At 28.0% G+C, this 13,506-nt stretch overlaps 1 protein-coding gene and 1 non-coding gene across 3 annotated transcripts; one reads left to right on the plus strand and one right to left on the minus strand.

Annotated features, from left to right (window-relative positions):
* Positions 1-236: 236 nt before the first annotated feature.
* On the minus strand, positions 237-7,122 carry LOC105630574 (MADS-box protein EJ2). Of its 2 annotated transcripts, XM_012212430.4 has the most exons (8): positions 6,714-7,113; positions 3,778-3,856; positions 3,444-3,505; positions 3,248-3,347; positions 1,279-1,320; positions 1,138-1,179; positions 690-820; positions 237-600 (listed from the first exon to the last, which is right to left on the minus strand). In XM_012212430.4, the coding sequence occupies exons 1-8, from the start codon at positions 6,896-6,898 to the stop codon at positions 516-518; spliced, it is 726 nt and encodes a 241-aa protein (XP_012067820.1). In that variant the 5' UTR covers positions 6,899-7,113; the 3' UTR covers positions 237-515. The 2 variants fall into 2 exon arrangements, with proteins under 2 accessions (XP_012067820.1, XP_089577634.1); XM_089721508.1 differs by having other exon boundaries at positions 1,138-1,320; positions 6,714-7,122.
* Positions 7,123-12,537: 5,415 nt separating this feature from the next.
* On the plus strand, positions 12,538-12,611 carry TRNAI-AAU (transfer RNA isoleucine (anticodon AAU)). Its single transcript has one exon. It is a non-coding gene; the product is annotated as a tRNA-Ile (tRNA).
* Positions 12,612-13,506: the final 895 nt, after the last annotated feature.

Consider the following 13,506-nt stretch of genomic DNA (forward strand, 5'->3'; position numbering starts at 1 on the left):
GCAACAATTTAATACCTAAACCATTGACATATGAACCCACATGACCCTAAATTAATACCGCAGAAAATGACATAAGTTATCCAAATCGAGCCATCATAATAATGTAAGCCGTCGATAATAAACGTGAGGCAAATACTGGATCAGTCAATTATTTATTCAATTTAAAGTATAGTGACTTGATTATTCTTAATGGAAGGGTTGAAAATTAAAAAATAAATAAATAAATTATGCAGAAAAAATCCAAATGCATACAAATAATATTTACAAATTACAAGTATATGGTTACAAAAACTTTATAATAATAACAAATATTCAAGTACAAACTTTGGTTTAACCAAATGGAGTAGAACAATAAAATTTGATTATTACAGGAAGTTTATCCAATCACTAAATAAAGGCATCTATAATAAATATTGCCCAAGAAGCCAAATTATGAGCAATCATATACACTTCTCTACTTATTCTGTTCACTTATTGTTTCTACAGTGCAATTTCTTTAATTTTTCAACAAAAAATTAAAGCATCCACCCTGGAATAAATCCATCAACATTTTGTCCTGTGGTTGCAACAGTAACTTTATCTGTTTCCACCGCATTGTAACTGTAATTAACAAGAAATAATGAAAGTAATTATATGTGTAATTGAAGGAAAAAAAAAAAAAAGTTGTATTAAGTAAAAATCTTGATTACCCAATTCGCAAATTACTATCGCACAGCGAAGGATCAACAAAACCCTCTGAGTGAGGAGGCTGGCAGTTGTATGGAACGCTTTGATCTGTACCTTCCCATGATGATTCAAGTGCTGCATTTGTTTCCTCCAACTGTCCATAAGACAAGATCTTACCGTATAAGTAGTTTGTAATGGACCCTCGCCGGGTATGAACATTTAGAGCGTGAAATTTATAAGTAGCCTAACATTGAAGCATGACAGGCTCTGATATTATATTGCAAAATGGATCGAGTCTAACTCACTCTCCAAAAATTAGCTCAAAAGAATGAGGATTGCTCAAGTTTTACATTTTGAATAAAGACATCGTCCCAAACCAACAACACTATCTACCGTGTGTATATATATAGAGAGAGAAATTTAAATCAAATAACATGCATGGGTTTAGAAACCTAGTTGAAAGTGCCTTACCTTCTTCCTTAAAGCAGTGTTGGTTTCCAGCAATAATTCTTCCTGCAAGAGAAGTAAATTCATTTTGTTTGTAGCACAAAAATACAAGGCAGAAATTATTTCGGAATTATATATATATATATATATATATATATATGTTACCTTCCTTTGAAGTTCAGAAAGTTGATTAACAATAAATTGTGTCTGCAAAATTGAACAAGAATATTCAAATGAGAGATTGGTGCAAGTCCCACCATTCTAATTATCTTGTAAAACTACAGGAATACGTTAATTTGGAATTTCACATGCATTATAAGATCTTTGCTTACTCTTGAAAGTTCACTTTATCATGTCCAAAGCAATAAATATCTCTAACAGAAAAATTAAATAAGGCTAAAAGGTTATGACTCACATATTAAAATGTATTAAGTCATTTATGGAAAATCCTTCCATTTTTCAAATTGTTAACAAGTTAATGGATTTAAATATTAGCAAAGTAAATAATTCACTTGTGAACTTTGCAATTTTATTGTCTTGGTAGTCTGAACGTTGTGCATAATATATTTGCACTTGAATTCATAAATTTTGATAATATTACACATATTTTCATATTAACAGCAATAATTTTTATGGTTTTTGGCTTTTTTATGCAAAATATTGATTTAATTAGCATAACTTTTGTGATAGTAATTTTCACATTTTGCAACTATTTAATTAGGAGTTTAATTAATATAATTTTACAAGTTGAAGTGTATAATAAGTGTAATTTTATAAATTGAAGCATTTGATAAGTGAAAATAAAAATTGAGGCTGCCACAAGAAATAAAATTCAAGAGTGAAACCACGATGTATTTGACCTTTAAATAATTGTTAAATTTAATAGCTTGTTCACTTTTTTCTCCATTAATTCATTGTTTTAATTAATTGATACAGTAAATGACAGTAACAGTTGACAATAAGTATAATCTAAATGTCAAATGTCTTATGAAGGATAAGAGAAGCGAAAAGTCTCTGATTGCTTATCTCTAATTTTGTGAACATTATTTACGGGGAAGGATTATTCGTACCGTATAACCCTAGATAATCTTTCACTTTATCAAGTTTTCTATGAATAAACCCACCATCAACTCATATATATTACTTCACTCATATATATTATTTCGTCTAAATTTATAGTGTCAAATAATAAGACACCTCATTTATTTTTATTTTTTCTCGCCATATAAATTGTTTATCTTATCACATAAAATCACTCATTATTATTATTATTATTATTATTTTCTGATATTCTCATAATATAAACTTATCACAAGACATGTTGTCAAATAGTTGAATTGACTTTTTTTGTACCTTCGGGTTTGGCGGTGCAGGAAGTCATACAAATGACTAACATATAATTATGGAATTACTGTGTTGGATTAGGAAAATCTTTCTCGGGAATCTTCTCAACAGTCTAATTGATCTTCCATTAGGGTGTGACACTTAACAATGACATTAGCACTTTTCTCAAGAAAAAGGTTACTTGTATTACCCACTTTCCTTTTCTTTATTCTTTTTTGCTATTTGCATAACTTCAATTGTGCTAATTAAAATATTTAGTAATTTTTCTTTTTTGTGATTGACAAAATATAATTAGATAAAACTATAAAAATATGGATTTATATAGGATAGAGTTACTGGTTATGGCAGCAAGATTAAAATCACAAGGTGGGCCGATTCGTTTTAAATTTAGTCTAGTTTTATACGGCCCTTTCATCTTCCTTCTATGTCGTAGGGTTAAGACTAAAAATGTTTTGTTGCCTTCCTAATGTTTCCTGACATTTTCAATAAAACCTTCTCGTAAAAGTATTTTAATAATGTTTTCGATGATATTAGTAGATGTTATTCGAACAGTTCATTTTCTATTCATGTTAGTATTTCGTATAGAGGTTATTATTTCAGCAATAGAATCCCTACCTATGATAAACTAAATTTTTTTTTTTTTCTGGTTTTGATATAATCAACATACTCTTTTTTTTTTTTTTTTTTTTTGTGATTGACAAAATATAATTAGATAAAACTATAAAAATATGGATTTATATAGGATAGAGTTACTGGTTATGGCAGCAAGATTAAAATCACAGTTTCTTACCTTTCTTGACCTGATTTGCTTCAATGAGGAATCAAGTTGGTATTCAAGCTGCTCAAGATCTTTTGTGCTCAGATCTCCCAAATTTTCCCCAAGTAGATTTCTATAAAATCAAACAATAAAATGTTCTAATTAATTATTTGATTTGGTGCATTACTTATTAATTAATTATTCAAAAAAATAATTAGAGTTTAATTACCTCTGTGAGCTCTGCAGGACCTCCACGTTTGCTTTTAGCTTCAAATATTCCTGGTAGCATCTCTGTTTGAGCAATTAAAACAAAAAAGAAATGTTTATAAATATTATTCAAAGAATATACAATATTACGATTACTAGATATTAGATAGTGCAAAATATCAAAATTCATAACTTCAATCAGTTGAAAAGGCTATGAACGAGCTCGAACTCATTCAAAATTTGGATAAAATAAGTTTGAACAAAATTTAAGACTTGATACTAAACTTGAATAACTTACTATCAAACCAATTGCAGCTTTATTTGTGCATTAAAATAAAAATAAAGGATATATCTACCTGGGTATCTTGTGCAGATTGATTGGTTTCCAATGCTCCATAACTGTATCTCTGGTATTTCTCAATTGTTTTTGCCATGCTATGAATTAACAATAAAAATAATAATAATAATAATAATGACTAGTGAGGATGCTAGAAACTGAAATTTCAAAAAAAAAAAAAAAAACTACAATTTGTAGAATTATGGTCTAGCAATGAGTAACGAACATATTAGTATAATAAATATTGCATGTAATAGATTTAACATATACTATTAATAAATATATATAAAAAAAACCACTTTGGCCAAATTTCTCTCAATATTTAAGATTCCCAAATGTGTTGCAAAGAAATTATCGGTATTCAATGCTCTCTCTTCTTTTTTTTTTTTATTTTTTTTATTTTTATTTTTTTATGCATTGGTGTAGAAGGATAGAAAATATACTGAATAAGGAAATATCATTTTAATGAAGGCGGCCTTGGATTTAAATATATTTTAGAAAATAAATGAGTTATTAAAAGTATTTGTTTAGGTAAATAGAGAGAAAGGTAAGGGAAGCACAACTATATATGAGAGAAGGCAAACACAAAACCAAGACAGTAGGAATAAAAAAAATCACATAAACATAATCTAGAAGAGAATTCTTTCACCTCCATTTATTATGCTACATGTATATCTAAGGAAAACATTTTCCTCCAAAGTTCAAGTTAAAATTTTCCACATTGAGAGCAAGAGAACAAAGCATGAACATATATATATATATAATAAAAAGAATTTTCACAAACTAATTATTGCAACAAAAATTAAATTGCAATAATCTAAACATTTCCTTAGGTCGAATGTTCAAACCATAAAAAAACACTCATGAGAGGAGCAACCACGAGCTTTAAAACAAAATTGATTTTAAATACAAAGGATATGAGAATACTCGCAAAGATACCAAAAACTTTTTAGACAATTACTAGGGATGTATGTAATGTTGTTTAAGCTAATGCTATTGATTTTTTTAAGTGGGGTACTTTTATCTCTTATTGTTATTCTATTAAGCCAACACAATAATACGTCTTTGTTATGGATTTGTAGGCTAGCCAACAAGGTTGTTCATCTTCTTTTTATGCTAGCCTAGAGTTTGGCTTGATTTGCCTAATCATATCAAAGTTGTGTTTTGCTTATAGCCTGTTATTTGAATTCTTGAAAATTTGCTTTATTTCAATAATAATTAGTGAAAGTTTGCTTCTTTTTTTTTTTCTAATGAAGGAAACAATCTGTTGATCTAGGAACTAGGGCACATTACTTCGTTATTTTCCATCACTTCAATCTCTTTTCTCTCGACTTCTCTCAACATCACTCCCTTTTATTCATGCACTCAGTCCTTACCTAATGTATTTTTCTATCTCAATACATTCATCATAAACTCCTTACTTTTGGTCTGCAAATTTTTTTGAACATGTTATTTCTTTCTAGCTTAAATTCCTTTTTCACATGAAACTCTCTTGTTATATTTTTAGTTTTTTGCATTTCATCCATCTTGGTTTAATTTTTATAGTTGTCATTCTCCCCACTTAATTCCAAATTTATCATTTGTCCACATCCTTTATGTTATTTAGTTTCATCCTATTTTGGAAACTTCATTTCCTGATAAAAGTATAAATAAGAAATTACAATAAAATTAACAATCTCAAATTATCTTTTTCAAATGCTAAGTGAAAAGTCTAAATTTTTATCCAAATTGAATATGCGCTTATCATTAAATTAAACTTGTAAGTACATAATTCTCAAATTACATTAAAACTAATGAATTGCCTATTACGCTCTCTCCCCCTCCCTCTCGCGCACACGCATACACTTGTTGTGCTCGTCTATTCACCCACCAGAAGAAAAAAAAAAAAAGAAAAAAGAAAAAATCCAACTTCACTGGCAGTAAATAAACCTAGTTGAACCGCTAAATTGTCCTTATATATTTATGCACAAATATAAAATTTACCAAATAATAAATGTAGAATTAAAAATAAAAGCATGAATAACTCTAATATACATATATATATATATATATATAACTGAGTAGCTTAAACAACCAACCAAATTAGAAATATTGTAAATGAATGGTCAGTATGTAACAAGGAGGAGAGGATATCAAAGGCTCGTAATGAAAGCACTGGTTCTTGGAAGAAAAAGGCAAAAGAAGAAGAAAGGTTAATTTACTTGAACATTGCACTTAATGCTCCTAAATCAAATAGAAGTTTTATTGTGAAAAAATTTCTTCAGTATTGGGTTTTGCAATAAAAATAAACAGTGATAAACTAAGGAAAACAGATATGAGTGCATGTATTTATTCTCAACTCTTAAAGGAAAGTTAGCATCTTTTGATTTGTATAAGGAATCCCTTTTTCTTTTCTTGTCTTTTATTTTTTGCACTTAGGAAATTAATCCACAAATATCTAATTCCTTTTCAGACAAGAAATAAATCCAACAGCTACTCTTGGAATCATAGAATTTAAAATATTTTCACTTCCAATTAAGCAACTGGGTCTTCAATCCAGATATGAATCGTAACAGTACTAATAATAAACAGCAAACTCAGCGCTATGAATAATATTTTAGGAAATTCATTTGAACAATTACTTGCAATTAGACATTAAGCTGAAAGTTATTCTTTTCTTGGGAATATATTATATATATATATATATATATATATATATATGCAGAAAAGGGTTTCTTTAGTACTCAGATCTCCAAGGAACAGAAACCTTGACCAAGAAAATAAAAAATAATAACCAATTAAAAAAAATATAAAAGAGATAAAGAAACAGCATAAATTAAACAAAACATCAAAGACCAAAACTTGAACAAAAAAAATAATAAATAAATAATATTATCCTAAAAGCATTAATTCGGATAAAATAAAATAGGAAAAGAAAAAAAGAAGAAGCAAAAGGATTGGGTAGGTGCATCATACCTAGAAGTACTGCAGAACTCATAAAGCTTGCCACGATTAGAGAAAATGATAAGAGCAACCTCTGCATCGCAAAGAACAGATAGCTCGTAAGCTTTCTTAAGCAACCCATTTCTCCTCTTGGCAAATGTTACTTGTCGATTTATTTTATTCTCAATTCTCTTCAATTCTACCCTTCCTCTCCCCATTTTTTTATGTATCGCTGCACCTAGATATCTATGTGCTGCTTCTTTTTTTTTTTTCTTGTTCTTTCCTCCTTATTCCTAGGGCAAGAAATGGTTCGTCTTTTATCAGAATAGGTGTTTAATAGCCAGACATTAGCTTTGGTACAGTAAGATAATGAATAAACGATACCCTTTTAGTGGAATATCAAAGAGAGAGAGAGAGGAAAAGGAAGACAATGTGGGGCTCTTTATGTTTTTTTTTTTTTTTTTTTTTTTTGAACTTTTCTTTTTAAATTTAGGTTTATGCTTTCTTGTAGCTGCTGATTGGGCTTAGTTTTGCTATTAGATTGTACAGATTTTCTTGGCCAGAAAAAGAACAAGCTTACTATTACTATCAAAGTATTACCTCTGTTCAATTTATTTTCACTTTCTTGCTTTTAGGTAGGTATTCTCCCCCACTTATTTTTTTGGTATATGTTTGTTTTATTTCTTTCATGGGCATTTCCCCATTGGCTAGCTGTTTTCCTAGTTCTAAAATACATCCTGAAAAGAAGTTTCACATTTGTTTATATTTTCTTTCCTATTCTGATTTGCTACAGAAATTCTTGCATTACCTAGTCCTTGATAATATATATATATTCACGAAATTTCTTATCTCTTCAAACAAACCTAAAAATAATAATAAAATTATAAATTTACCCTCTTTTTCAAGATAGATATATAGACCTACACTTATTTCAGTCTTATCTTAGGGTTTTTAAATGGGGAAATTATAAATTTGTTCCTATATTAAATTTAAATTAATTATTTTGTAACTCTATTTCTCAAAATATAAGATTTTATTCCCATATATTCATTTCGTCCAACTATTTCATCTTTTCGTTAATATTTTTATTTCTTTTGCTGTTAAATTTAAAGGAAAAGAGTAATGTATCTTTTTATCTTCGTTTTGGTTCACCCTTTGAATTGTTTTTCATTTCTGAATCTTATTTTGAAGCCTAAGGGAGGAGTTGTTATCGTTTTAATTTTTTATGCTGGAATGCATTTTATTTTATTTTTCTTATATTTATTTAAATTTAAATTTACTAAAAATTTAAAGGTATTTATATCATTTCACAAGCTATTCAATGAAAAAATTGAAAATTTTTAACTAAACAACAATAATGTATAATAGTCAAAAAACATATGAGCAAAATAGTGTATTTTAAAATATAGGAGAACAAAGTAGTTAATTTTAACATAATATGGAATTATATTTATAATTTTCCCTTTTATAAATCCAAAAGCAAAATCAGATTTTAAATAAATATTAACGTGGAAAATGGATAACGATATATTCATTTATTAATTAAATTAATTTTAAAAATTGAAAAAACAAAATATTTTATATGTTTTTTAACAAAATTAAATCTTAACCATGTGAATTCCTAGATTATGGTCTTCCAATAAATATTAAGTAAAGAGACACTCTGAATCTGTATTATATACAATAAGAAAACTTTAGTACACTGTCCCTATATGCTTCTTTGGTGAAAATCATACCATTATTGATTATGAGTTCTCAATTTTATCAGCCAGCCTATACAGCAACTGCTCTTCAACCAAATGACTCGTCAATTTGTCTTTATTATAAAGCGTCCTCGGTTGTTGGTGCGTCATTAAATTAGTGACTCAGTGGATTTTTATATTTCGAGTTGTAGACGAGTCAAATCTGTTATAAATTATTTAGTATTCAGCTTGAAAAAAGTTCCTTAGTCAATAAGATTAATGAGCTAAGCTCGTACCTACTCATTAATCTCTTTAAATGAAAGAGTTGAACTCAAACTCGGGTTCAAATCTAGAAAGAAAACCACAATTTTTTTAATATGAAACCGCGGAAGTAAATCTTATATTCAAATATAATTGAAAAATTCAAAAACTTATAAATAAATAACTATTGAATTTAATAAAAATTAATAGATTTACAATCCCCAGAAGTAATTGTTCAAAAGTAAACTTTAATACAAAGTCCTGTAACTTTTTTTTTTATATATTATCCATATTGGTTTAAGCTTGTAAGATTTGGACAATTTTTTTTTTTTTTAGTTTGTATCAAAAAAAAAAAAAGGCTAAAATCATGCATCACTATTGTTTTTTTTTTTTCTAAAAGAAAAGGCTTTTATAGTTTAAAAAAAATTAAAAAAAAAAGGTTTATAGTTAGCAATCGAAGATTTTTGAAGTATAATATTTAATATGGTAACAAAATTTTAATGGGTATAATACAAAAAAATATATATTTTCAGTGGTCAAAGCAACCCAAAAGGGCATAGTACATACGTGTTGCAAAGCTGGCAGTAAACCCATCTTATCTATGCCTTTTTTCTTTTAGTACGAAGATAAAATTACAATTTGGATCTATTGCTAGATCATAATGTATCGGTGTATTATGCTTAATTGTTTTTTGTTTTTCGATCCAAATCAGATAATAATGGTAAAAGTAAAATTAAATTTCAATAATTTCCATTGAAGTGTGTGCATAATCCCATATTGGTTAAATACAAATTAAATAAATGACATATAATGAAAAGGATGAACCAACCAAAATAATTTTATATTAAAGTTAAGTCAATTTCATTATAAATTTAATATTAAATACAAAATTAAATTAAATTTGATTAATTTACTCTTAGAGCGAGGGAATAGTAACAAATAACTTTCAAAAATATGCAATGCAAGGTTATTATCACTTTCTAAATATAAAAAATATATATATATGAAATAATTCAAAGAAGTACTATAAGAATTATGACCGTAAATATTTAAAAATCTTCATATTATTTTATTTTTATTTTGTTAAAAAATTTAAATTGCATTCGTACAATTTTGTCTTCGTTTTAATTTTGTTATAGAAAAATAAAAAAACTTGAGGAAATGAAAAAATAAAGAGTTTTTTCTTTCATATCTTGTAACAATTTAAAAATATAAGCACAAAAGAATAAATGAGTTGAAAATAAAAATAAAAATTCATGTTGGTTATATATCATATTTATATAACTGTAAATTTCAATTAATAAAATTATATACGTTAAATGTTAAAAATCGACAGGTAGACTTAAAAATGCTCCCCGGTACATAGTTATCTAGTCCAGGAATCCATCAGTCAGCATCTAAGAGGAAGAAGAAGAAGACCAATTAATTAAAATTTGGAAGAAGCTAAGCTATAAGAAAACATATAGCTCGATGGAAAAAATAATTTTGGAATTGTTTATGAATATTATAGTTATTGTTTTTATTTTCTAACTAAAAAAAGAAAATATTATAAAAAATTTTATATAGTTTTACGTCATTAACATATTTAAACAAAACAAAATTTCTGTAAAAATAAAGTTGCAACTGAATTGAAAATTACATGAAGAAAATGGGGGACATTTCAGAATCAGAGGCGTCACATAAGGATGGCGAGCTACCCACGTATCCGACAAATCATATCATGTATCAGAAAAATGCAACTCTCCATTCTCCATCAATTTATTACAAGGGAGAGAGGTTTTCTTTTTCCCTCAAAAAAAAAATATAGATGCCAAATGATAAGTAAAAATAAATTGTATTTTTAAGTAAATTTTTTTAATATTATCATATATACAGTGTTCGCCGGTATACCGTTTATATTATTATTTAGAATTCAAGAGAAAAGAATTGCTCCTCTTTCGAATTTCCAGCAAGGATTGAAATAATATATATATATATATATATATATTTGTCAGGAAAAAGGAGATAGATAGGTATAGAAATGGAGCGTCCATAACCATAATGCATGATTTAGCGTAGGCAGGCAGGGCAGGGAGGGGCAGCCATTCCCATAAGGGCATCATCGCAGTACTATAAAACACCATTAGACTGAACCAAGAGAAAGCCTTTCAGTCACCGGTCAGTAATGACAACACTTACTGTTTCCTTTACGTGTCCACTTGTCACTGGTTGCATAGCATCAATTGCCCTTTTCTCTTGTCCGCTGGATCAGAATTTCACTTTTAATTTATTGTCCAAACTCTAATGCCCAATCTGTCAACCTCGGACTTTAGGGTTGTCACATGTGTCACTCGCTCGAATTTATTTTATTTTATTTTATTTAATGCAAATAATAACAATAGCTAATGTCAGGTGTGATTGATCCTCTCATATTTTTTAACTATACTGAGAATGACAGAGTTGAATTTAGAAAAAGAAATAATAATGCAAATCATATATTAAATTTGAATTTAAAATAATTTGTTTTAAAATATTGATTACATTTATAGTAATAAATCTTTTCTTTTCATATTTATCCTTTATATACGATCAATAACTATTACTTTAATTTAATGGTTTTCTTAAAAATTAGAATTAAATTAAGAGTAATATAATCAATTTATTCAATAATTTATTGCAACTTAGATAAATTTAATGATATTTTAAAAAACGTAAAATTTTAAATGTGACAAGTATTATAGAATTGAAATAATAATGCTTTTCCCTAATCACAAAGATTATCTTAGTAATACATTTGGAAGAGGAACATTGGCATATTATGAATTATAATACTAATCATATTCACATGAAAAATAATCATATTGGCATATCCGAGACTCACGACCAACCTGACTAATCGAAATTCATACTAAATTCACCCACAAAAATTACATTTGACATTACGAGAGAGCGCTCAACATCTAACCATAAAAAATTAAAAACCAAAGTAATATGTACATATAGAAACATGCAAACGAAATCTTTAACTAGCAATTTACATTGTCCTACAAAATGTGTACATCTCAGTAGACTAACTTGACATACTATTCCCTTTTAAGATATTTTGATAAAAGAAAAAAAAAAGTGCTCATGCATGCTTTATTCCTTCTGTCCAAGATCACAGATAAAACAAACCCTCAACCAAATTAGATAAAGGAACATGATTCGCGTTTAAGATTACAATTTAAACTGTCTGTATAAGAAAAAGAAACCGATAAGAACAGAAAGGATAACCATTTTATGCGATTCGGATTTTACATAAATGAAAAATATTTTTGTAGGAAAATTACGTGAAATATTAAACCAAAGAAAGGATAGAACCAACCTAAATTTATGTTTTAAATTAAGGAAGAAAAATGAAATATTTCTTTTTTTACATTTAACTCTTTCAATTTATATAGAGAATATATGCTTCTCTACTCTCTAATTAAACAGCACTATTCATATGTACATCATAAGGCCATGGAAGGCATTCTCTGTTTTACAAAAGATGAGCAGAAAATCAGACTTTTTGATTACTCTCTCTATCCCATTTCAAGTATTAGTTTAGAAAATTATATAAAAATTAAGCTATAAGTGAACAACCTCAATTTGATTAGATTATTTCTTTTATCAAATTTTTAAATAATTAAAAAAACTTATATTCGGTGGATCTACCAAAAAATAAGAGTAAACTTATAGATTCGGATAAGGAATTGCCACCTCCACTGACAATGGAATTTGTATAAAATTTTGAACTATCTCGAAAGGGAACAGAAAATTTGGGATAAATAGGCAAGATGATTGGTTGCTATTGGGCTCGCGGAATATATCGTAAGGAGAACTTTTTAAAGCATTTATTTAATTATTTCAAAAAGTATTTCTGATTTAGCTTGTAGGAAATTTTTACAACAGCCGGCCTATTAGCTCAGTTGGTTAGAGCGTGGTGCTAATAACGCCAAGGTCGCAGGTTCGAGACCTGCATGGGCCATTTAAAATAATTTTTTTTTTTTTTTTACCTTTTTTTTTTTTTGAATCTGAATGGGCCGAAATGAAATATTTGTCAAGAACGAATGATGGATGTTATGAGTCCGCGTGGCCCAAATTGCTTTGCTGTACATTCAGCAATCACGAAAAGGACAGTCAAAGAAGCAATTATAATATTGTGAGCCTGCATGGCCCAAATTGCTTTGTACGTACATTAAGCAATCACACAGGGCAGAGTCAAAACAAGAAATTATGTTTTTTTTTTTTTTTCACAAGTTTATGGATTTGTTTGTGTGTGAGAGATCAATTATTAAATTGACCTCATCTCATCATCACCACTTCCACATTGGAAACACTATGAATTGAAGCCAATGGAAATGTGTCTTCACACTCAGTTTTACTTTGTACTATACATCATAATGTAAGTTCTATCATTTGTTTTCTTTCTTTCATTAATGTCTCGTAGTATGCATATTATTTCATTAATGTAAGTTATTAATGAAATCCTAGATATATATATATATATTACACACACACACAAAACAAAGAAAATGAAGGGTGGGTGGGTGGGTGGTTAAGGGTAACCCTTTACTTGAAGAGAACTTACGTCCTCACCTGAGTTTTAAATGGGCATACCATGTGTGTTTTGGCTGGCTATAAAGTTTGGACATACACTACTCTTGTTCTTGAGAATGACCAAGTTCTTGAACAGCTTTGCTTTATATAAACCAAAGTGTCAAATCATCAAATGGGTTTCACAGTCATTATTACTGAAAAGGATTTTTCTTTTTTTTAAAAAAAAAAAATCTCTACCTTATATAGTTGCCAATCAAATTCATTCCAACATATACCCACATACCCAAATGATCTCATTATCTCCTCTCTCTCTCTCTCTCTCT

Source organism: Jatropha curcas, chromosome 5, assembly GCF_041381405.1.
Source record: "Jatropha curcas cultivar XTBG-Jc1 chromosome 5, XTBG_Jcur_1.0, whole genome shotgun sequence".
In the NCBI taxonomy this organism is placed as follows: Eukaryota; Viridiplantae; Streptophyta; class Magnoliopsida; order Malpighiales; family Euphorbiaceae; genus Jatropha; species Jatropha curcas.

Bases quoted from the DNA above. Each gene is read 5' to 3' on its own strand.
- LOC105630574 (XM_089721508.1), bottom strand. From the start codon at position 6,898: ATGGGGAGAGGAAGGGTAGAATTGAAGAGAATTGAGAATAAAATAAAT. The intron at 3,506-3,777 runs GTAGATATATCC...TTGCTCAAACAG, and splicing joins AATCTGCACAAGATACCCAG to AGATGCTACCAGGAATATTT. The intron at 1,321-3,247 runs GTAAGAAACTGT...TCAATTTTGCAG, and splicing joins AGCAAATCAGGTCAAGAAAG to ACACAATTTATTGTTAATCA.